The following is a 25,860-nucleotide window of genomic DNA, read 5'->3' on the forward strand; positions in this document are numbered from 1 at the left end:
ACTTTTTCTTGCCCATCATTTAAAAACACTAATTTGGAGGGATTGAGAAAAGGAATATTCTGCTTTTTCTGTGAATTTCATTTTAGGAGCCCTGTACATCAGGAGGCCTGTCTCACTCAGGAAGGATGGTAAGAAACTCAGAATTTATTTCCAGCTATCACTTACTTGCTGTACTTTGAAAAGAAAAGGGGTTTCCTATAGAAAATAATCTAAATTTCATCTCAAGGTCTGCTGCAAAGAGTTTGAATGGATTGGTGCTTTAGAGCATTTCTCTAATTAGTATCTTTTAGTCTTAAAAGCTGCTAAAGAGCAGTTTTCAATGACCAAATCTGTCTCTAGCCACTGTGGAAAGAGGGATCACCCCATTCTGATACAGTGGAGCCTGGAGCAAAAATTTATGGATGTAATAGAATTGACCTTTTCCACAGACCATCTGAATATTTGAACTCCTGTTTGATGTGCTGACATATAAACTTCTAACATTTTTAACTTCTAGAAAAAAGAAAACCCAAGGTTCTAGATTAATAACTTAATCAGTAACTAAAACTATTTAAGATACGGTTTAACTAAGATTAAAGATGTCAATCATTTTTCCCAATATATGACAATATAAAGATAGATGATTACCTTTCTTTTAATATTAAAGCTCCTATACTGTTTTTTCCTCAGCCAAACCTTAAAAATTCATGTCATAAAATTGCATTTATCTATACAAAAAAACACTGAATGTACTTAACAAGCATAGTATCTTTAGGTGAAGAAAAATTATTTCATATTTCTTTTGATAAAGACATTCCAATGAATGCATCTTAGGTATTAGCAAGAAAATTAACAAAAATCGCTGCTAAAAAATTCGGAACTTGTTCCAGCAAAGATTCACACATGTCCTCTGCTATATACAACTCTGCATCCCATGACAACCATCTAAAGTCCGATTTTTGGTATGGTTTGTGTCTGAGTGTACTAAATGCTCATTAAATAGAAAGAAGAATTTTCAATTAATTACTTGCAGTGAACAAAAATTTAGTATATTTTCCAGAATGTCTGGGCTTGGAGTTCATAGCACTGAAATGAGCACAGGTTTTCTTCCTTTCCTCAGAAAGCATCGTATCACAGAAGCAGAGAACTAAAATTCCAGGAGGCAATCAGCAGTATCCAACACTAACTAAACTCTGTAATTCCAAAAAAGATTATTGTCCTCTGCCCTGGTCTACGTTATACAAATAACTAACATAACCTGTAGTTGATACAAAGATTTTGGAGGTTCTGCAGCAGCTTAATTCTGTCTAGTGTGATATTTAAATTTTTAATGGCCAATCTACAGCCTAATACTATGAATATCAGAAATAATCAAACATAATGTTCATTTCATGTCATTTAGGCACATGGGTGCCTTTAAAAATGTATGCCTTTAAAAATTATGCTTTCTGGGAGAGGTGTAAAGCATTATTGTGTTATTAGCTGCTATAGGTCAGGATGTTTTTCACATCTAGAATTTGATAATGCTAACACATTGTAGCACTTGCTGGTTTTTCCTCACCATGATTTTCTATTCATTGCTCAGTCTCCCCTTGAGATGTCTTTCCCTGCAACAACGGAAAAGTTCCTTCAAGAGGAAGAGAAACACGCAAGAGAATTTGAAGAACGTTTAAATTCACACCTTGAAGAGCTGCAAAGATATTCTGAAAATACTCTAAAAAAATATGCCAGGATGCAGCAAAGCAGGCATACATAAGCCATTCACACAATTAAGAAAAGCAAACCAAGTAATCACCTGTGAGTTTCTTAGAACTAAAATCTGCAACTAGCTGCTTAATGTATTTAGGCACATTGCCAAGAGCATGTATTTGTAACACCAAGTTTTCAAGAAAATCATCATTATCCTACAGATTTAAGTATACTGCGATTTGACTATATTACAAAATAAACTCTAAACATATTCTAAAATATACAGGTGGGTTTTGCACAGTGCAGCAGAGACCCTGTTGCAGCACTGTTAATTTAAAAAGGTACAATTCTGTAATGTACAAAGGGCTAATAAGTGGAATTATTCCCTTGAAATTAGAATCCACCAAAAGAAGTTCTCTAGATTGTACAGAAAAGTAAAAAAGGCCTTTAGCCATGTCTCAGCTCCTGGCATAAAAAGCTTATCTATGCTCTGGTGATCCTTGGCTACAGAAATAGCCCCTGGGTCTCTGGAAATGCTGCTCCATGAGAAGAACATGAAAAGACAGAGCACATGTTTTGAAGCCACCCACAACTCCCCTTTTACCAGACCTATAGACTTCACCAGGGGCAGACCTTGATCTCAGGTGCTTTACCTTGAGACTTTACAATTTTTAAAACCTGTATTCAAAAGCACTTACTTTGGGTTTAAGTTTTGTTACCGTGTTGGCTTGTTGTTTAACTATATTGGATCAGTGAGGAAAAAGTTTAACTTCAGACAACATGTGATCGGTCTTAGGTGAGGGCCTAAATTCTTTACATTTTCCTACATCATAGAAGAACATTATATAACCAAGCAGAGTTAATTCAACTCCATGTGGCAAAAATCTGCATAATACTGAGATTCCTTTTATTTGCAATTCATACTGAATTCTATTGCTGTGCAAGCGAAACAGAAATTACAGACACTGTTGATGAACCACCAATTTCAGTGAATGAGATACTGAAGAACTGCTTTCCAGCATATACTGTTGCCAACTTCCTGGGAAAATCTGGGTAAAAATAATACCAGGCTGTCAAACTGCTCCAGTTTGTGAGTAAAAGAAGTCTCATTAATATTCAGGACCATGGCTAAAATGTAAATTGTTTTTGGATGCTATATTTCCACTAAGACAAAATACACTACATCATACTTACACAAAATACCAAGATTTTAAATACCAGTTTGGCGCAGCTTGCAGTAAAATGAGTAACGAAGATGAGGACATCAAAGAACCTTTTACAGGAAAATTCAGGAAAATTACTAGACTCAGCTGGAGGAACAAGGACTGAATAAAAAGATGACGGAAGGACATCTGAACAAACTAAATATATATGTATCCTCAGCTTAGGGGGAGATGCAGTTTTAAAAGGATTAATGAAGAAATTCAGGAACCTCTGAAAATAAAGCTAAATTTTAAGCTGGGAAAGATCTATAGAAGTAAAAGACAGCAAAATACTGTCTTTCAGAAGGGCAAAATAAAAAAATTAGCCAGTTAGCCAGTCTTTTTGCTACTGTCAAACACAAAAGATGATAGTCTGCTCCAGATCTTCAATGAAATGTGTCTGCCTCCAGTTCAGACCTGAGGACACCTCTCAAGGTATAGGTCTGTGAGATGATGCAGAATGAGTGAATGAAATCATCAAAAAATGAGTAAGATTTTTTTTTCCTAAAGTTTTTTGAAATCTGAGCAAGCTACTAATTTTTGATAATAAAATACCAGTTAGTTCCAGCCTGGCTTTTGTGCAATGCCATATAATAAACTGCCTGTACAAAGCATTGAAAACTGCAAGTACCTGTATCTGAACAGCCTACTTGTTACTCTTACTGCCTGCTCAGAGAGCATTATGCCACAAATGTGCTGAGACACAATGGATCAAGGTGCCATTTTTTTAACACCTACTTACCAGAAAGGTTGTCCTTCTCTTTCTTAGGCAAACAGCAAAAGTTGCTCATCTGACAATCCCCAGTTTAAATGAGCCCATTGCTACCACAGAATAGCTGGAGCCACACCACTGGTTTGAATACTTTAATTGCATTAAAAGTATCAAAAACCTCAGCTGAGGTTTTTGAAGGAAGATACATATTCCTGATGTTATCATGACAAAAAAACTTTTTAAAGAATGATGCAGAGCAGAAATAATAAAGACTGAGAAATGATGCGTTTATGAACAGGGGTTGGGCATGGATGTATATTGTCAGAAAAGGAATAATCAGAAGGGTCCAAGGCTACAAATGCCTGAAAACACCAATAAAAATGAAAAAAAGAAGTAGTAGTAATCATTGGGAGCTGCAAATTGCCCAAAAAATACAGAAAATTTCTATTCTACTTTGTGAATAGCAAGGCAGTGGAAAATTTTTGTAAGCTGCTGGACTTTGATAATTTTTCAACGCTGTACTGAAAAGCAACTTTTTGGCTCCCAGTTGAAAGACTTGTTTTAAATACAAAGAACAATGGCTCAGGCTGCCACCAGCTTTTTTTTTGACTGAAGGAAAAACAGAGGCCAAATGCACGATGTTGCCAACATGTTTCATCAAGATGTAATTTTGAAATAGTTGGTGGCGTAAGAGCTGCCAGAGCATTGCTGTCCAATTCATCCCCCAAAACTTACTCTGAGGGGGCTGAAACGGCAGTTACTGAATAGAACAATTTAGAAGTGGCTCGCATTAAAGTTGGATATTTAGCACATTTTCTTCCATTTCTTCCTCTCTCCTTTTATGTATGGGAAATTTAGGAGTATAAGAATGGAAGAGTGTCAGACAGTGGGTACTCTGAGCCAACGTAGAGAGGAACGCAAACTGCAGCAGCAAAGCAGTGCCAAATGAACACAAAAATGAACAAACAATCACAGGCATGGCTCCCTTGCTTTTCCGATGGGTAGATTTAAATAAAGGCCAATAAATCTCTGCTGTGATCAGAGATAGTACAGAAAGTGCCTTACCCCCCAGTCTCACTGTGCTGGCTTTATTGTAGTGTAACTGGTTCTAATTCCTGGTTTAACAGCAGTACAACAGCACACAGAATCAAGTCCACCAGCACTTAATAATTCAAAGCTCAGCTCAACACCTCTGGTGGGAATGAGAAGAAAGCCATTAACAGAGGCTGCTGAATGCATGAGCCCCAGGTGACTTCACATCTACAATCTGGCATGCCAGTCATCAAAGCCTGGATTACACAGCCAGCTCAGGTATGTGCTGAACTCCATTCACTCCTGCTGCTCTCTGCTCCTGTATCTCCCACAGACTCAACAGCTGGGAGAGTGCAGAGGGCACTGGGGAGAAGGTCCTTAGCTTGTATCATTCCTCTCTGGCTTTACAACCTACAACAGCCAATTATATCATTCACATCATTTTCTTCCCCATTTCATTCCATTCAAAACAGCTATCCATTAGATTTTACACAAACTGCCTTTTGCTAGGGAAATTTGGTTTTTTTCTTCTCAGACACAGCAGTCTGCTGAGAAAATGTTAGATTAAGCAGAGTTCATTGGAACTGGCCAAACCAATGAGGGAACGGTGTGTTGTTTTTTCCTTGCTGTAGGGATCGGATCTCAAAGTTCACTGTGTTGGAGTTACTATTTAATCACATGGACACCCTCAAATCCATAAATAGGCTGTAATTTAATGTACCGCACCTAAATTTCTGCTCATGGATTGAGCAATGCCCCTAGACTGTGATACGCTGCATTCCTGCATCCCTTCCTAAGCCAACAGACCGATCTGGTTTTTTCACCTCTTCCACAGCTACAGGAGTGTTCAACCTGTACATGAACCATCTGGGCCCTGAACATAAACCCTCTGAAAAAAGAACAGTGCATCTTCTCTGATATGTGCATTTCAACTGAACATCAGTGAATAAGTGAATATTTTCTTGTAGACGGATTGAAATGTAAGACCAAGAGCCAAACTCTCTGAGCTCTCAAAACATGTGCAGTTCTTCCTTCAGCCCACAGGCAGTGCCACGGGCTTCTCTCACTTGGCTCTGGGGAGCTGGGGCCGTGTGTAACACAGCTGGGCATTTACCCACTGCTAGAATACTTGACGCGATTGCTTTGTTTTCTTAGCACTTTGCAGACATTTATAAAACTCTATTCAAACCTTGATGTTTAAGTATTTGACTCAGATTGGATGTATGCTTTGAAAAATTTGGTTTAAAAAACTGCTTCTACAACTTGATTTTCAGAAGGCAATGGCAGGTTTTTAATGACTTCACCTGATAATAAGCACTCTTGGAAACCATAGGACACTGCAGCATGAGTTTTCTGGTAAAATGCTTGTAATAAATCATTCCATTTTGCCCACAAGCTACTGTATGCTGGGAAAAGGTTTGAAACCCTATTTCTGAAACATTTTTGAAGGCAACTGACAGCTGGAGTAATAAACACAGTTAAAAAACCAGAGGTACAGTTACACCTTTGGCTGAGAAGCTCACACAAGCTGACATTTGGGCAACCGCCATTAATTTACTTCTCCATTATTATTCAGTGATTTTTGACAGTTTCTGTCTGCAGAGGCTTCATACCTTTTTTCCAAATCCACATTCTCATATTCAATACTAGTAAAAGGGGAATTTGGTAGAAAATGTCAGAATCCAACTTCATTGTTTACTACAGAAAAAAATACTCTTTTTTTAAAAGTGGAACTCTGAAATCCATTCCAGCTTCTGCATAAGGAACAATTCAGAAAGTGTAACACTATTTTCCTATCAATTAGCACTCAGTAAAACTGCACATTTCAGAGAATTGAAATACACAATGTCCCTAATTAGCTATAAGTTCATATTAATAGACATTTGTCTCTGAAAAGATTATTACTGTGACCTGAAGAATTTACAGATGACAAGAGATAAAGGAAGGGCATAAGAAAAAGCAGCAGAAATGAAACATCTCATTAGAGGAGTAATCATAAATGTTATCTAACCCGACTGACCTTTGATCTACTTAGTTGTTATCAGCCAGTTCGTTCATTGCTCTTATGTGTCACAGACTCAACTCTTGCAGAAAATGAAGGGGGGGGAACCACATAAGGACTCTGAATAATTTCAGGGAAGGCTCTCTGAATTAAAAATCATTGCCTGGGCTCATAAAAAAAGCCCTGCAGGTGGAAGGGACTGAAATAAGCTACTACTCAGAGGTGGGAAAATCACAGGGACTTCATTAGAGCCATCACAAAGTATCACAGAACACGCAGGGTCAGAAAAACCTTGGTTAAGAATCTATGAAAGAGGACAGTGAGGAGGAACCTGTGCAAGAGGTTATCGGAAACTGCACTTCTATTCTAGATGCCCAAGACCCCCAAGTACCCTGCAGGACACACATATTTAAAATGCACACACTTCCTCAGGCACAAATTTTATTCAAGCTGAACAGCTCAGTTGAAAAAGGTGCAAACCACCAGAGCTCCATTGCAGCCATCCCTAACTGAGGATAAAATAAAAATAGGAAAAGGATTTGGTGCCTGGGAGAACAGAAACAGCTGGGAGATGACAGACTAAGCAATTACCTTTACAGATTCATCATTTCAGAGCTCCTCAGTTGAAGGAAGTGGTTGTCAGTGCAAAGCACAGATAATTTCAGTGTCAGCACACGGCTCGCTGAGCACAGGGGTTTGCCAGCAGACTCCCCGCTGGTCACTCAGTGGGTAAACGCTCTCGCAGTCAGACCACGCTGGCCATCCTGTCTGTGCAGTTCGTTGTGCAGATATCCCGATTATGATGCAAGCTGAGGGGGGGGAACAACCTAACAGTCCATCCAAACTCTTCATTTAGGTTTTAGTAAACTTTGTATTTCAAAAACATCTCAGTCTGCAGGGCTCATTTAATTCTAGACACTCCCAACAGCAATAGCACTGCGTCAGGAGCCACGGCCATCCTCACACCATCAGGTATCTGCATCATTCCCCCTGGAGCTGGTTTATAGCTGCACATAGGCTCTCCCTGCTCTGGGAACACGGGCCTTAGGGGAAAGTGCACTGCAAGGGCCTGCATTTGCTCACCTTAAGTGGTTTTCTTTTGTAAAGCAACTCTGGCTGGCAGCAGCACTCTGCAGGGGAGCAGTACATAGGGGTAATGCAGGAAACACAGTCCCCTCTTTCACTGGCACCTCTGTGAAGAGTCCCACTGACTGGGACTATCCTTGTGCCGAAAGACTACGTGTGAGGGAAAGACTCAAGGAGTATTTAGTTTTCAGCACAGAAGTAGTTCCTGCCATGCTCCAGTGCACTGTAGCATCATGTTCTTCCTTGCTTGGCCTGCATTTAAGGAGCAGTGAAGAAACAGTTTTCAATCTCCTTCCCCAAAATCTTCTGAAGGTTAATGCCTATTGAATGCCTTAAAATATCTGGATGAGAAAGGGTTGTAGTAGAATACAGGGTCATGGAGGCATTTTGATGAGAATTTGTAGCTTGAGTTCCTAGAATTAAACTGCCCAAGCTGTGCTCACAGCTGCCTTCCAATGAGGGGATGGGGGCATGCCAAAGGACAGCACTTCACCTCAGCAAACAGATCAGAGACCAAAGTTACTTTTCCTTCCTCAATGAAAGAAACAATCAAGAGCTGTATGCAAAACCACCTATTTTTATTGCCACTTACACGGTTTCAAATATTGAACATTCAGATAAGCAATTATCTGTGTTTATGTAGTTTGTTATTAGTTACTTCACCATAACCTGGCAGAATCTCCCTTTCCAAATTCTGTAAGATTCCCTCCAGCAGATCTTGAAGTACTCACTTTGCATGGTGGCATCTCGCACCAAAAAGGAATTCTTTTTGAGTGAACTATATAGTGGTTGATGAAAAATTATTATACAGTGTAGGCTTTCACAATGTCACTTTTTTTTTCAAAATAATTTGAAGATTCCAGGTAAGACTTCTTTTATTCAAAAAATAAATATATCCTTTCTGAATCAAAGCACTTCATATGACATTAAGTACAAAGAAGAAATGTACTTCTTTGGAAGTTCTGAAATAGACATACAAGAGCTCATGGGAGCAACATTATCCATAACAGTGATAAAAGCTGAAAGCTGATTTTTTACAAATTTATAGCAGAACACGATTTCCTTTTACAATATAGAGCTTCAAACAGCTTTAAGAAAAACACCATTTTTAAAAGTCTGAAAGGCACATAACTGGACCATAAAACGTACTGGCACATTCACTAATACGTTTTATGTTACATTCCTAAAGAGTATCCACGGGACCCTAACCAAGAGAAAGACTGAAAATACCAGCAAGTTCCTTTGCAAAGTACTAAAAGAGTGGCAGAGAGTTCCTTTTGGCTCTTGGTAAAATTAATATCCCAAAGCTAGAGAGTCTGAAAAGCTGCATCATTCAGTTGTATTTGGACGAGTCGCTACATAAACAAACACAACAATCAGCAGTACTACGACAGCCAGCGTGGGAAGCACCACAGTGGTGATCTGTTGCCGGGCCTCTTGCATTGCCTGTTTTCTCTCCTTTTTATCTTTGGAGGTCTCTTTTTTGGGTTTTCCTCTAAGCTGCCTCATCCTCCTCTTTAGATCTTTTTTTTGCTGAAATGTGGGACCAAAGGGTGTGGAACAGCAGAAAATTGTCCAAGGTCTTTTGAAACAAGAGGCTGAAGAATTCCTTTTCCGTTGAGTAGCTGGCTGTGCAAGAAACTGCAATAGAAAAAAAAAACAATTCTTTTGAGCAAGATCTACACACATTCCAGTCATTAAAACCATTTGCAGCTCCACTTGGTAAATCTTTCTTCCAATGGACACCAGTGCAGCTTCTTTCAAGGAAACAGAACCATGGCGTTCAGCTCATCCACATAACACTTCCCCCAAAAAAAACCAGAGCCATTCATCATGGTGCGTATCAGCCCAAGAACTAGCACTCTGTTAAGCCAGAAACAAAGCCTGGCACCATATATTTTATCCTCCAAGGCAAACAAGGTAACACAGCTAAAAGTTTAATAACATGAATTAGTCTTGCATCAACACAGGGTCCCAGCTTCCCCTCCTTGAAATAGCACCAAGCTCCCTGCTCAGGGGCTATGGCTCCCCACAAACCTGCAGAACGAGCAGGGGCAAGCACATACCCTGCCACAAGAGTTTATCATCCACAACAGGTATTTATTGGCATAAAGGGTACTCCAACAGGAAGAGATGGGGAGAAAGAGCTGCTTAATTTAATACTTCTGGTTCTGCTGCCATAGAACAAAGTCTAAATCATAACATGACTCAGTGCTGTCCTCTTATTGCAGCTGATATTGACGAAAAAAAGCCCAAGCAATAACTAGTCTGCTAACAAATCACTGGTGTAGACAAGCAGTCATCAATAAAGTGGAAGGTAGTTGTTCTAAAGCATCTCCTAGACATTTTTTAAATACAGAAGAATCTATAATGTGAGATTAGCAAAAACACAGCATGGTATGAAAGCCTCTCTGGAAGGAGTATTAGCAGGTCCTTAGTATTTCCATACCCAAAGTTTTTGCCCTTGAGCTGCCTAGAGCTGTGCAATTCCCTGACTGTGCAGCAAGGGTGGATGCCAGCCATTGCTTGTATTCTTCTCCACCACATCCCCCAGTTCTGCTGTGGCACAACAGCTGGACACAGGCCATGTGAGTTGAACTGAAGTAAATTATGAACTCAGGTTTTTCCATCACTCTAATATACTTGGAAGAAAATATATGTAGAAATTAGTGGGTTACTGCATCTTCCTCTTTTCTTTCCCTCTTCTTTATATCAAAATATAAAGATGATTTTGATGTGCTGCTTGCTGTAGGTGAGAAGCATGTGTCAACAAGCACAGCTGCAAAGCTCAGTTCACCCCAGACAATTTCCTCTTGATATGAAATCTCTGGTCGATGCTGAAAGTTGTCTTATGACTACTTCTTTAAAAAACAAGAGGAGGTTTCACTGAGAGTGGGATGCTTTCTGTTGGTGTTACCACTCAATCTCATTTGTCACCCTGATCACAAAAGCAAAACGGAACTAAGAACACTCACATACAAAACAAGAATCCTCACCTAAAGGTTATGTGCTGCTACAAAGGACTTTTCATCCTTTCTCACAGGTAACAACCTGCCTGCTGTGAATCTCATCCAGGCAATTACTTTGCATCATTTAAGGTACAATGTGGAATAACTCTGCTAAACTTGAACCAATGGAAGCGATCAAACTATCATAGCAACCCTGTGGTACCAGACAACCAGCAACAAGGCAAAGCATCAATACTTGTGGCTTTATATGGTCCATCCTGAATACAATCTAAACAAATAAACAAAACCAAAACAACAATAAAAATCCCCACTCCCAACAGAAGAAAAGGCTCAAGCATGACAAGATCTCAGTGTTCAGCTGGATTCATCAATCCTGCATCCCCTGTACACACATCCTTCAGGAAGTTTTCTGATCATGAACTTCGCAAATTCAGCTTGCACTCTGAAGCAAACCTTCATTTCGGTTTTGATACAGCAGGAAAGGGAAATTTTGGTGCCTGAGATATTTTTCAAAAGAGGAAACAATAAAGTTCAAATCTTAAGAAGAATCAATTCCTTCTGAACACTGCGGCATTAGAATTAAAATATGTAACAGATTTAGAGACCAGAAGTGGTCAATGAACTTCCTGGGGGGGAGGTAAACAGGAACTGGATGGAGCAACCACACAACACCCTGTTCCAATCTTTTAATCTATGGGACTACTTAATTTTTAAACTTTTGTAACCTTCTTCTCAGAAAATCCTCAACTCTCTCCCTGACTCAGGGCAGAGCTTTTGGTATTACACCTTCTGCAAGCCATAGGTTTCTGGTCTGGTGTTGTTTTTTATCACTTCTCTTATTAACTCCTGAATTTCCTCTGGAGCAAAAACAAATCTTTTATCCCTTCCATTTCCATTCCCTCTCCTGCTCTGGTCACAAGATTCATTACCAAACTCTAGAAAAACTACTATGCAAAATAAAGTTTTACATTTGTTCTCCAGCATAATTAGCCAACCAGAGCATTTCAGGCTGTATTTTGGTATTATTTTCTGTTTCCACTGTTAATGTACGTCTGCGGGTTTTGTATCTGGATTACCCACAAGACCCAAGAAGTGATGGACAGCAAAAGCCTCTGGGAACAAAGAGGAGTTGCCATGAAACCAATCTCTCTCACAATAAATGTATGTCTTGTTCTGTGCAGCATCACTTACTACCCAGACATTAAAAACACCAGGATAGTTTTTTAAAATCTCTTTTGAATGAATATTTCATTCTGAAGCAGAATGATACCAAGTTAATTACATACACTGGCTAACATCTGATGGCTTAGAACAGAAAGCCTTCCTGCAAACGTCAGCACCACTTGAATTGCAAGCTGACACTCTCCAGTTTGGGAATCTGGCATCAATCTCCAAATAAGTTTCCAGTCGACTGTGTTACTTGGCTTTGCTACTGGTAGAGATGGACTCACACAGAAACTGGCCCAGAGTTTTCAAAGAAATGAGCCTTAGGGTTCATCTTAACTGAACCATAAAATGCAAGTGGGGAATCTCTGCAAGTTGCTGCCAGGGTCCTGCTGCCGCCAGGTGCCCGGCCGTGACTGCCAGGATTGGACATTTGCTGCAAGAAACAACACTTCCCCACAGGAAAAGTCCAGGATGTTGTAGATTCTGCTATGTTCATCCTGGAATGAAACAGCCCTGAAAAGCCAGTGCTCAGCTGGATATGAGGAAACTCTACAGCCCATGTTGTACAAGCACATTAAGAGTGCCACAGCTATCCCCTTCCACTGCCAAGCCTCTTACCAGCCCCCGTGGACTCCACTGACTACTGAAAATTATGGGAAGAAAGAAACAGATCCATAAAGCACATCAAGGCACTGACAGGGGCAGGATTACAAAATTAGGGTCTTGTTCCCTGTGGCGTGCACAGTCCATGAGAACAAATGATCTGACATTACTGAGCTACATCCTCCCTCATCCAGCAACCACCCTGCTTGTGCTCAGGGAAGGCTGAATGCCAGTGAAGAGAGGAAGGAAGAAATACAGCATTGGGATGGGTGTAATTAACAGTCTCATTAGCACTGCTCATTTAAAACATCTCAGAGCAAGTCACTATCAAAAGGTCAATGAGAAAGTGATGTCCCACAGGTACTTCAGTCTTGTGCAAACTCTTACCTTAGACCAGCTGCAGAAGAACTGGAAGCCCACCTTTCCTCTTCAGACAGAAGCTGAGTCTCCTTTTCATGCCAGTCTCCCCTGAACAGGGCAGGGCTCACTGCCACAGGCTGCACACATCCCATCCTCCTAAGGCTGCTTCCCATTGCTATGAACTGCTCCACTGGCCCAAACATCTGCTCAGGGGGGGGAAGTGATCACCAAACTGGTTCATCTACTGCCCTAACTGGAAAGTCAGCAACTCCCTCAACTGGGACACAAGTAGAACAGCAACAGAAGGGATTAACAGACTCTAGAAGAGTCTAAAACCTGTAGTCCACAACACCGTGACAGCAGCCTGGCACTACCCAGACATGGTAACTTCACCTTACTTTTATCAATTTTGAAATTTCAAATTCGATAATGAAATTGCATGGGGTGATGAGGTTATTTTTAAGTTCACTATAGCAAAGTTTCCCCCAAAAGCAGGAACTTGCTGGCTAGAAAGAAACAATCTTGATTGCCAACTCAAGAAAATGAGTGTTGACTTGGTAAAATTATTTGAAACACCCATCTCACAGAGCCTACTGCAGCTTGATACTGAAGAGCTAAGGTTTCCAGAAGAAAAAAAAATTAAAGATTTTCAGGTTACTGAGGAGAAACCTAAAGACATTGTTCTTCAATATAATACAAATTCACAAATTTAGTATTGTGGCTTGCCTACTAGAGCAATTACATTCCCCCTTGCCCATCATCCACGTTGCTTTTATATACAAAAGTGCTCTTCATTCTGTCTTCTGGGTTCAGTTACTCTGAATTGTTTCTGCAGAGCTAACATCAAAACCTGAAAACATGAATTGGTGGACTGAGTCACTGAAGTCACTCATATCACTGCTGAAGTATTTGCCAGCATCTTACAGCAAGTCAATTGCGGCTAAGCAGGGATAGTTTTATACCAGTAGTCTGTAGTGGAACCTGTAGGGACTGGTATCCTTCAAAACATACCAGCAGTCTTCCAACCAGATCAATGGCAGTCTGTTGGCTCCTTTTTTTTTGGTAAAATTAACCCTGACCCTCAGTAACCTGCAGTTAAAAGCTCCTCACACCACACATGGCTATTCCTGCGAGGTTGAATGGCAGCCTTGACTCCGGCTACGCCAGTGCTCATGGAGTATTGCAAATTTGCATATCCTTCCACATGCAACACATGCACAAAAGATTTTGTTTATCTGCACTTAGGGTAATTGCATGTCTCGATGTCTAAAGAACTTACTATCACCAACCTTACAGCATGAATGTATTAACCATGTTAAACTGACTAATTTTTCTCCAAATCCAAAATTACAAGTGTTTGCAAGCCAATTTGGATCAACCTGGCTTCATGATCCTGCTACCAACACTGCAACATTGCTGGAACAGCAAAACAACTTGAAATTCAAACAAACAATCTGACAGGAATTAATTTTTGTAATTTAAATTTTCCCTTAGGGGCATGGATGTTACTGAGACATTAAAAATAAAATCAAACAACAAACCAGCAGACAATCTGGACACACAGTATTCAGACTGCCTGCCAGCAGCTGGAAAAAAAGACACAAGACATCTAAGCAGACAATACTCTTCAGATTATTTGAGTATTAAAAAGCCCCCAAACCAGTAGTTCCCAATCACCAAGCCATGCCAGCATCAGAGCTGAGAAGACCCCAAACCAATCAAGCTTATCAGCTTGTTATTTCATTTTGCTGCTGGGCTGATTACTTGAGGGTCGTGCAGCCAGAGCTGCTGCATGGAGGCTGGAAAAACCATTGGGCCCAAGAGCTGGAAAGAGAAGGAGGTAGAGACCCAAGGGGCAAAAGGAAGCCTGGTCAGCAGAGAACCACTGCTCAGCACTGTGTGGTCATTAAAACAGGAGTACTCCCCAACCTCTGACAAAGATCATCCTTCCCACCAGTGAAACAGGACTGTTCCTTGAGTGCTGCTGAAGCCCCAGGCCACGGCACAGAGCCCTCTCCTTGCGCAGTCCCAGCAGAACAGACACAGGGGCTCTGTGCAGCCACAGCAGCAGTGCAGGGCCTCCTACACACAAGGCTTTAATGCCCTTTACCTCACAGAACTTCAGCTTCCCTGCAGCCGAGCCAGTGGCCACTGCAAGGAAATGGCAGCTCCTGACAGAGCAGAAGGAACCCTGACACGCTGCCTCAGCCAGCATGGGGAGCCCAGAACCCACAAATCAGCTGAAGTACTACCATTCTTACTTCTATCCTTAATAAAAGTGGGGTCCAAGCAACAGAGATGCATTATTTCCTACCTTTGAAACCCGGCAAATGTTTTGGGTTTTTTTAATGAATGACTGAACTGCATGTAACACTGTAACACAAACCATGGGTATTTTTTAATAAAGGCCAAGTCTTATTTTAGGCTACCCCACAGAATCACAGTATCAGCTGGATTGGAAAAGGCCTCTGAGATCACTGACTCCAACCTATGACCAGACATCCCCATGTCAAACAGACCATGGCACTAAATGCCATACACAGTCTTTTCTTAAACACCTCCAGTGACTGTGGCTCCACCTCCCTGGGCAGCCTAATCTAATCACCCTTTCTGAGAAGAAATTCTCCCTACTGAGAGCTTGAACCTCCCCGGTGCAACTTAACACTGTGTCCTCTTGTCCTGTCACTGGTTGTCTGGGAGAAGAGACCAACCCCCACCTGGCTACAACCTCTTCCCTGCTAATTGTAGAGAGTGATAAGGTCACCCTTGAGCCGCCTCTTCTCCAGGCTTCTTCTCCATGGAACACAGATTTATTTATCATTACTCTGTAACTGATTTTACCTTGAGGTGACATACCACATTTTGGATGGGGAATTTTCTTTCATGAAACTCTAAGGTCTGTCCCTTGCAGGAATAGCATCAGCAAGGTCACCGATTTCTAAGGTGATTTGGCCAGATTAGACATGCAACTAAATGGGAATTTTGAAAAGTATTTCAGTAGAAGTCTGGAACAGATGTGCAAGCAAGAATACCGGTGCATGGAGCTCTAGATGAGGTCTCCACAGAGTACAGTTCTGCACACAGCATTTCTATCCATCCAGGGTCAACTCTGTTTACTCTGTTTTTGTTTTGGCAGATGGGAGAAAATAACAACCCTTACATCTTCTCTGAAGAACATCTTCATCGCTTTGTGTGGCTATTACCCAGGTAGAACTTGCAGGAGCACATGGACCAGTTTGCACCCATCTCCCATGCAGAGACAGAAGCTAAACTTGCCCCGGTGTTTGTGTCAGACCCATTAGGCACCCAGTGCCTTACAAGCCTGGCTCTATGCAGGAAGCTTTTTGGGAAGAAAAAAAAGCAAAAAAGCTTGACTTTAACAGTTTTTACACAACTGCAATAGTAATTGTCCAGCAGTACTTCCATCACATTCAAGTACAATTACTATACTTCACTTTTAACACTAAATGAAAAATTACAGTTTAAAAAAATCTTCATTATTTGACCGGTTCTATGCAATCACTTGTGTGGGTGACAGAGCAAAGATTTGCCAATTTGACCAAGAGTGCTGAACCCTAAAGATTGGGCCTGCCCAAAGGATTAGCAAAACACTTCAATCCTAGTCACATCCTCCATCCCTCTCCCAAACCTCCCCGACAACCCACTCTGAGCAACACAAAAGCAGCTCCGTGATGAAGTGAATATTCCAGCTACAGAAGAGTTTCTTATGGTACTGAAACACAGTTCTGTGCAAGCACTAAAAAGGGGAACTTATTATCAATTGCTTAAAAAAATCGCAATTTTTAATTTGTACAAGCCATCCCCTAACAAAATGATCAATGACCGCAGCAACAGCCAAAAAAAATAACTTTCCTTCTCCATGATCAAAATGCTCTGGGTCACCCACTCCTTTTAAACTGAAGCTGCACAGAACTGATGCATACCTGAAGATAATGCTTGCAATGCTAAATTTGAGCTCTTCTCTTTCAGTGACACTGTCATGATTTCAGAGTCTGTTAAAAATGAAGAAAAGCATTAAGAGAAAAATTTTTGTTCTGTGAAAAATGGATTTTCACGTTACAGCATGAGGCCAATTCTTAATATCATAAAAATTTACCTCAGTCTATTTGACTGTAGCAAAGAATTACAATTAGCAAATCAAAAGAACCCTGTTTTCAAGGGTGAAAGCTTTTAATTATACATGTAGCAATATGGAAATATTAAGATTCTGTTTGAAGTCAGTTTAACATTATTTTTTAGTGAGAGGTGGTGGCTTTTTTTCTAAAGCTGAATTGACCCATCATTACTGCAACATCACATTTACTGTAAATGCAGCTTTGAGAGTCTCCAAACTACTCACAGCATTTGGAAAATGAAAGCCATCACTGAATGCTGCCAGAAAGTCAGAGAGAGCAAAGCTGCCAAAGGAGAAAGCTATTTCTATATGATTTTCACAGTTCTAAGGACTTGGGTATAGCGAGCAATCTCCATTAGAAACAAAGAGCCAAGGATCTCAGCATTTGGGAAGGCATTGTTAAACAGAGGCGAGGAGATGTGCAGTGCCATCCTATCTGCCCTGAATGCAGCAAAGAAACTTAGCAGAATGCAATTAAAACAAAATAAATAAAAAGGCAACTACTTTCGCTCCATGAACAGGTGGATAAATAACCCGTATTTTTCCTGGTAGAGAACCAACATCACGACAACTTTTCTAACAGGCAGTCCAATGAAGAAATACAACTAATGTTTACTGAAAACACAAGAAAAATAAGCATGTAATTTCTGCCACTGCATGAATTCAAGTCCTAGGGGAGGCTGTAAAAGAAGAGCTTGCCATTCATATCTTTACAACTACAGATGATCTTGCACATAAATGCATTAAACCACAATGCCTAGCATATGACTTGGTATTATGTGTTTGCTCAGCTGTTTTCATAAAAGGTAATTTTCTCAGCTGTTCCTGACAAGGCTCCTTTGGATACAAAATATTTATCTTTCCACTGTATTTACAGAAATTCAGTCAGTTTCTAAACAGCTACACTAAATAAATAATAAACTAGTCACTAGTGCCAGAGCTCCTCAAAATTTAAGTGCTGCTTTCCCAGACCAACCCCCAGAGTCTGGCATCCGCCAAAACGGGCAGCAACAGGATCTGTTGTGAAAACGATGTTTCTGTTTTCCAGTCCAGCTGCGTCAGCCCACCCAGACCTCAAGTGTCACTGCCCACACCTCAAGATGAACTGTCACCAGAGGGTAGCAGCGCTCATCCTCTGAAATGATGACGACCTAGATGGGAAACACACTCTTCCTACATGAGGTCTGGTTGTTGCTTCCCCTGCTCAAACTAAGGGGTTCCCAACACAGTCACTCAGTGAGACAGCATCACTATAAACGCGTTTGAGACAGATCCCCGAGGCATGTGCCAGGCACAATGCCAGCAAGTCCGAAGCCTGATGTTACAGTTTTGTAGTGCAAACAGGGAGCTGAGGGACCGTCATTGCTTTTCATTACGATTCTACTGTCTTTAGAACTTCGGCACTGAAAACTCAGTCCAGGCTAAAGATTGGCAGGCATTAAACCCATGCCCAAAGCAAGCAAGGATGGAATTTAAATCTAAAACCACAGAAACCAGAGGTAAGAGCTGAGCCTAGGCGGCAGGGGTGTGTGTGTACATGTGTGCTCTGGAGAGGGGAAGGATGCAGAGTGACTGAGAGAAAAGCTGGAAGAACAGTCCCAAGATAGCAGAAATCTAGAACATCCAGAAATGTGTACTTCCTGACCACAAGACAATCTGTGTATGTGTCACAGTATGCAGGATCAAAGCTATTTGTGAAACAGTTTGTTTCTTCAGAAGGCACAAAGGGAAATCTCACTCTTCCAGCTCAAACATACAGAACTATCTGGCACAGGAATAAGCAAGATGGGTGTGTACCTGGGTTCCTGAAATTCACCCTGACAGTCCCACAGGGGAAACTGGACAGCACTGCACTGGCAACAGCACTTATGATTTTATTCTATACAGTAGCTTAGACGTATTCACAGATTTAAAGCAAGCCTGATGCAATGCCAGAACACACTGAATGATGGGTTCAGATCTCAAACTCATCCCCTTCGGGGCTTGTCTGAAGTTCTGGTTTTTCAAGCTTTTCTTGGCACAGACAGTTTTCCAGTAGGAGGCTGAGGAAAGACTGCTGGCAACATGCCTGTCTCTCCCTGCTTCTAGATGTGCCAGGGAAGGACTGCATTACACTAGAGAGCAACTAAATCACACAGCAATCAACCCAAATACAACCGATGAAGTGGGTACCTGTGTTACTCCCCTCTTGACTTGCTTTCCAAGCTTTATTTTAGAGCTCTTGCAGTGCTGCCATTTGGCAGATTTCACTCCCACCTCTGCTGCCTTCTACACACTCTCATTTGATCTGGATAATCAAGTCATCAGTGAATGAAATAAGAGCTTCCACCTTACATTGGAAGAGCACTACAGGTTTAGGCTAAAGCTCTTCCTCCAGCAGCCAGAAATCTGCATCTTTCCCTGACACTGCTGGAGCTGCCTGAAGCCACAGAGTGTCCAGCTGCAGACGTCCTTGGGGGCAGGGGTCAGCTTGCAGGCAGGGGTCAGCTGCAGCCTGCAGGAAAAGCTGGCTCCTTCACAAGGAGCGAGCCCCAAACAAAGGTGGTGTAAAAGCGTCCGCAGGGGCAAAGGATGAGAGAGGGGTCTTTCCTATGAGTTCCAGCAGGTCCATCGCCCGTGGAGGATCCAGGGTCAAAGGCAAGGGAGTGAGAGAGAACAGAACATATTATATGGAGGTGGAACAAAGGGAAACAACCAATGGGGATTGACTGAGGAGGAGGAGATAACAGGGGACTATCCAATAGGGACGACTTAAGGGAGGGAATTATATGAGTAGGCCAATGGGACGTCAAAGAAGGGAGAACTTTCCAGAACTAATACATAAGCAACTAGGGGAAATACATAAACGTGAACTTATACATAAAACTGGATGGAGAAGTCCTGAACCAATAAACTTAAACAGGTAAACTAAGAACCAGTAGGGACGTGGGAACTCGCCGTAACCGCGGGGTGAGACTCAGACCTCTGTGTTCTGGAGGCCTGTTCACCAGTCCTCTGAATGCTCTGCTGCAGTGGCCACTGCCACAAGCACTGCAACATTTCCCAAATTCCTTTCAGTTACACAAACGTTCTCAACATCAGTGTGAAAACAATGCAATCAAGACACCTTTTTTTTTTGAGGGGGGTGGGGGGAAGGAAGATAAGAACTGAGACTCACAACACAGGATGGGTGGGGATTTTTTTCTTCCTACTACTGGTCTCGGTAAAATCTCATTCTGTTTACTCCCCAGCTTAAACCTGAAGTCTTACTACATTTCACTAAACAATCCCACATTATAATAAAGCAAGTCGGCTTTCCTGCCATGATTGACAGACTCTTTATAATTATTTAAGGGGGAGGCACATAATTACATACAGCTGGATTAGGCTGATCAAATCCCTGTTAGTGTCTGTCAATATACACATACTAAGACATTAATGTAAACTAATTTAAATGCAGAAAATTTAATTAAGACTTAATAAAATTACAAACAGAAAGAAGAAGGTTTTGCACAGTTTAACCAAAGGAAGTTTCTCAGCTAAGCCACCCTATAAACACCTGTTTTGCCTCATCAGCTCTGCAACACTGGTTCTTGCACCACATATTTATGTATTCTTATTTACAGTTCTACTGCCAAGACTTTCCCCCAGCTCAAAAACTTAGAGGCAAAAGCAAATGCTGTGAAGCCACGTGTGTAACAGAGTCCATTATGAGCAAGCCCAGGTAGTCTGAGGAAGATGTCTCAGAAGTTCCTCTACAACACTCTGTGAACAGCTATTGATCAGTACCACGGTTCAACACAGTACAGTACAAGTGACCTCCTTTTAAAGCACTTACCAAGACCAAAACATCACCTCCCCCTATGCAACACTATTCACATTCACCCCTCTCCTTTGGTCCTGGTACAGCCTCCTTTTCCACTCGGGTTGTTTTTAAAGCCATCTGCTACAGTCACAGTGCTCTCAGAGTCACCAGTGATACACGATACTGCATTAACCCCAGTAAGCTTAGTGCAAGACATCAGCCTCACTCTCTGCTGCATTTTTCCAAGGGTAGTCATGCTTGTGCCCTGCCTTAGCTGTCTTTTTCCTGCAACTCTAAGGACACAGTTGCAACTGATTTCCTAATGATAGGTGAAATATACTGGCAATGGCATACCAGCCCCTTCAGCTCGTGTAAGCCCCTGTGTGCAGTGCCAGCCAGGAGTCCAGTTGTCTGCACGCATTCCCTTTCCCCCTTCACTCCATGATAAGGACTTGTCTTATTCTGTATCTGCGCGTGTTATCACCATTTCCAGCATAGATGCCCTTGCTGTTTCTGTGCCAGCATTTTCCAAGACAGTGACCCAACCAGAAGGGTGCAGAAGCCACACTGTGCCACTGTAGACCTCCTCTCCACCATCAAGGACGCCTGTGCTTTGTTACTAAAAAGTAGCATAGCAGATCTTACAAAGGGAAACTTGCTGATCCCAAACATACTTGTTTTCCCATGCTAAGATTTCCTGATATGCTCCCCGCCAAATTAAATCAATTTCAGTATCTCATTAAAGAAAAAGACATTGCAGATTTTGTTCTATTTTTATTAGTCTGCCAGTTCAGCCTGTTGCTCTGATCTGGTTTACTTGACGATTCCTTAGCTTCTACGCTCAGCCACTTTTCTGTGAAGGCCCTACAGTGTTTCAGGAATATTAGAAAATGCTGAATAAGATACAGGACCCTCACCGTGGCCTTACCCAAAAAGGCAGCAAAAATTCTGAACAAGTCCATTTCACAAACATGAACATTTCCTGCAGAATTAGGCCTTGTCAGCTCAGGGAAGAAGAAGACGGAAACAAGGAAAAACTTGAGAAATATAAGTGCTAGAAAGGATTACAGTGCAATCTTCTGGAAAATATATTAAAACTCAATACCATATTAAAACTGATTAAAAACATTAAGCCCTCCTGTGTTCAATCACATCCCTCCAAAGCTCTTGGCCAACCTCTCCATGCTAGAGACAAATCACTGTTAGACAACCTTTTCTGAACAAGTCTATCACTTATTCTAGTTTATGTTCTGTTTCCTTTGGCAGCAGAGCTATTTAAGTCATCCTTCTAATCCAGAGCCTCTGGTAATTTTTCTTTTCTGTTCTAGGGCAATTCTTCAAAGCATCATAAAGGCAAATTTAATAAGCACCTCAATTTGTATTGCTTTCTATTTATAATACTGCAAGCACCTGCTGCTGCTGAGATCTAAGCACAAATCTATCTATCTTACTCTGTATAGACTGATTTGGATTAATCTTAATACTTTCATATTTTAAAGCAATTTCAAGAAACATTGCTTCAAGCTGCTGGATGGATTGGTTATGGGTTTTCTTCTCTTTGGGGTGTTGCTTTTTTGTTAGGTTTGGGGTTTTTGTTTTTTTTTCCTTTAGTGTTTTGTTGGGGGTTTTTTTGTTCATATCGTGGTACAGTTAGTTCTCCCTTACCCCCTTATTTTTATTAAGATACTGCTGACCAGCTCTTAAAAATACAACTCATTTTGCTCCCTTGTTTAAACCATCCACATTTGATATGTGTATTATTATTATATATTTTATATATATATAATTTTACTAGAGTATGCAGTAGATCCCTCTTGTCACTTCAACAGCAGGCACTCAACAATCAAACCAAGCTGCTCCTGGAACCCCAACAGCGGAAGTCAAGTCAGCACAGGGGCTCATGGATGGCTTTGGGAGCTGTGCATGTGCAGGGAATGGGTGCTTAAAGGTTCCTGCCATGATCCAGTACACGTAGGGTTTGAATCACGTATTATTTGACCTTCTCTCAAAAGAGGGATATATTTGTTTTTAATCTTATCCAAGTGCTTGCAAACACCAAGTGACAGCTAAGGCTACACAGTACAGAAGTTAAGTCCTACATCTGACCTTTCAGAAGGGCTGAGGAATCATGTCCTTAGGCATCTCTTCAGAGACTGTCTTCCACAGCTTACAGACAGAATATTAATGGCTGCACCCTGGGCTGGGGACATCCTGGTATCCACAACATCAACACTGACCACTCTTGCTGTTATTTCATTTGACAAGATGACAGATAGGAAGTTTAATGCAGTGGGGGGAAAGGAAGAAAAATGTTATGATGCAGTGCAAGTAGGTGAGCAAGATAATGAAGCCCAGACAGAAAGTGCAGGAGAGCCCCCTTAGTGCACAAGAAAAGAAACAAAATGAAAAGAAAGACAAACCAGCACACAGAAGAAAAGCTGCATGGAAGTAAAATAAAGACTGAAAGAAGTGAATGGAAGAGTCCATCCATCACAGAAGACAGACATCAGTGATGGGTCTCACCTCTGCACTGTGTGTCTTTGCTTTTAGTGACTGACAGCTGAGGTTTGTATTTCTCATCCATCTCCTGCCTATGTATTAAGGTGTGATGGAGCAGCCTCCTCCACAACCGGTCAGGAGACCTCATGGAAGACTTCACAGGACACTCTGTGGACAATTTAATCTCAAGAGTGACTCTCATTCCCATAAACTCCTACTCCAGAGGGGCTGTGCTATTTGCCTCCCTGCAGTATTTAATACAGGCTTTATAAGGTAGGATTTTAAGTATTCCCATTAAAAACATGCCTCTTTCTCAACAAAAGAGTCTCTGGTTGCTGTTTTTATTCACCCCAATCATGGCAAGATTGCTGTTAACTTCATGACAAAAGCATGCTCATGAATGTGTAAAACAAAGTTTTCAAAACTGTTTTTACCTGCATTTGTTGGAAAATTAAGCAAATGGAAAGGCTCAGAGAGAGGAAAACATCATTGTAAGATAATCAGTAATATGCCCTCCTTTTACTTATCAACAACAAAAGCCAATGCAGACATTATCTTGGGAATCCATGGATTTTTAAATTTTCTATTAACATGAGAAGATACAGATTTCCTCAGAATATAAATGAGGCACAGGGAGACCGTGGATGTCATTTATAAAGAGGAGATGCCATGTATCCTTCAGCCTCTGGCTGTGGCTTCCAAATTAGTGTCCCAAAACATCTGTAACCTTCATGTGTTCTCATCTTCTTCCACAATTACTTCTTATCATGTGGGGAGGTCTTGAACTTTTGCAACAGCTATACTGAGTAATCAGCTATAAACAGACATGCTATTGATACTCCAAGCCAACAGCTAATCATGATTTCTAGTCTTTCAAGTGAATAGGACAACTTAAAATGGCAAATATTGCTCTATCTACTCATCCATAAATTAGGAGTGACAATAGCAGATTATTACTCATTCACTCAGAGCATTTGTTTGGCCCTGAGAGAACTGGCTTTATTCCAAGAGCTGGCAAACATTGGTTAATATACATGTAAATGTTTTATTTCTCTTGGAGTAGGCAATTTCACAAAATGAAATACCAAATTAAAGATGACCTCAGTTCTTCTGCTGATGTCTGTCTTGGATGCAGTGCTGCTGGAAGCCTTTGCAAGCTTTTTCACACCAAGTCAACAGGGAAAAAGACACCTTTTCTTTTCAAAGTGAGACAATTTCACTGTGGAAACATGAAAGCTTTTATATAAATATTAATCACCACATTTGTCCTGAAGTTAAGTGGATGGAGACTGGCTTACATAAGGTTGCAGTACTGACTTGAAAATAGTGAGTGAGATGTACTGAAATGGTTCTGCAAATACTGCTCCAAACAAGAACTGTGGTGCAAGAAGTAGATTAGCAACCCCAATATTTAATCTGAGAGTACTATAAAATAGCACTTCACTCCTGAGAGTGAAGAAGGGGAATTTTGTCCTTTGAATTTCTGGTTTAAGTGTAAAGAAAAGGAAAATGCTTATTTCCTTCAAAACTGCAACTAATTTGAACTGGGAAGAAAAGAGGAGACTAAGAAAAGGAATGGAGGTTCAACACAGAGGGGGAAATAAACTAAATATCTGAGCAGAAAACCAGGCAGTGGTTTAACAGAGCCTCTTACTAACCTGTCCAAAACCTAAATAGTCTAAATAACACCAAGCGTACTGTACCCATACTCCTGAGCATGGGTCTCCAAAACCCAAGAGAATCAACAAGCACATTCTGTGCACTTTGAGGTGAAGACAATATACACCACCTCCAGCAGGACTCCGAGAACCATCTTTTTCCTAAAAGGCCTGGAGGTATTAGATCTACTTACTCCTCCTATGATACAGGCCATCAGCCATTGCTTACCCCTCTTTCCCACAGAGAAGTGAGATTTCTTTTCACAAATTAACCAAGACTTGAAACTAGAACTACAAACACAAAGCAGATTTGTGAGAAGGGGAAGAGAGAAGCATCCTCTTATCTACTGTGCTGTACCATATGTATCACCTCACTTTCCTTGAGGGCACACTGAAGTTTCAACCAGCTGGGGACGCTAAAAACAGTTCAAGATTGTTCATAAACCTAAACAGAAATTACCGAATATTAATATATTTCACAACAGCAAGTTTAGAATGAAATACAAAATAAGGTACAAAGCTGAGATCACAGTAACTTGATGGAACCCACTTGATGGAAGCAAAGAGCATACAACAATTAAGAAACTCCCAAACATCAAGACAGCTGCAGTCTAAATTCACCTCCTTCGAGTGAAAGGAAAAGACAGAAGATGAACAAACACTGATGGGGAGCAACTACCAACAGATAACACTTTCAAAAGATTCAGGACTATACTTATGTGGCAAGAGCTGATGGAAAGTGGTTTGGCAGCTCATCTCGATTGCTACTGCGGTGCTCCACATGTTTCAGCCAGATCTCTCCATGGACATGATAGGGATAGGGAAGGGACATCAGATCTGTATTTTATGGAGATAAATACATCAAAAACTGCTGACATTAGAATTGCACTTCCTCACACTCTGCTTTTTAACAGGAAAACAATTAAGATTTTACAGGCTATTACATTAACTACAGCTACTTTTGAAATATTTTTCATTATTTC

The 25,860-nt window shown here is 41.0% G+C and overlaps 2 protein-coding genes and 1 long non-coding RNA gene across 6 annotated transcripts in view; 2 read left to right on the plus strand and 1 right to left on the minus strand.

Annotated features, from left to right (window-relative positions):
• DEUP1 (deuterosome assembly protein 1) overlaps window positions 1-3,437 on the plus strand; it is a 43,236-nt gene extending 39,799 nt beyond the window's left edge. Inside the window, exons 14-15 of the mRNA XM_032099152.1 lie at window positions 87-128; window positions 1,565-3,437. Of these exons, the coding sequence (XP_031955043.1) occupies window positions 87-128; window positions 1,565-1,735 (213 nt within the window). The 3' untranslated portion in view covers window positions 1,736-3,437. The remainder of the gene's footprint in view (window positions 1-86; window positions 129-1,564) is intronic.
• A 550-nt stretch (window positions 3,438-3,987) lies between these two features.
• On the plus strand, window positions 3,988-6,009 carry LOC116439518. Its single transcript, XR_004238183.1, has 2 exons — window positions 3,988-4,893; window positions 5,450-6,009. It is a non-coding gene; the product is annotated as an uncharacterized LOC116439518 (long non-coding RNA).
• A 2,250-nt stretch (window positions 6,010-8,259) lies between these two features.
• The window catches only part of SMCO4 (single-pass membrane protein with coiled-coil domains 4), a 29,245-nt gene continuing 11,644 nt past the window's right edge, over window positions 8,260-25,860 (minus strand). For all 4 annotated transcript variants that reach the window (XM_032099155.1, XM_032099158.1, XM_032099157.1 and 1 more), the window contains exon 2: window positions 8,260-9,343. In XM_032099155.1, the coding sequence (XP_031955046.1) occupies window positions 9,032-9,211 (180 nt within the window). In that variant the 5' untranslated portion in view covers window positions 9,212-9,343 and the 3' untranslated portion in view covers window positions 8,260-9,031. The remainder of the gene's footprint in view (window positions 9,344-25,860) is intronic.

The sequence above is a fragment of the Corvus moneduloides genome, chromosome 2, assembly GCF_009650955.1.
Source record: "Corvus moneduloides isolate bCorMon1 chromosome 2, bCorMon1.pri, whole genome shotgun sequence".
In the NCBI taxonomy this organism is placed as follows: domain Eukaryota; kingdom Metazoa; phylum Chordata; class Aves; order Passeriformes; family Corvidae; genus Corvus; species Corvus moneduloides.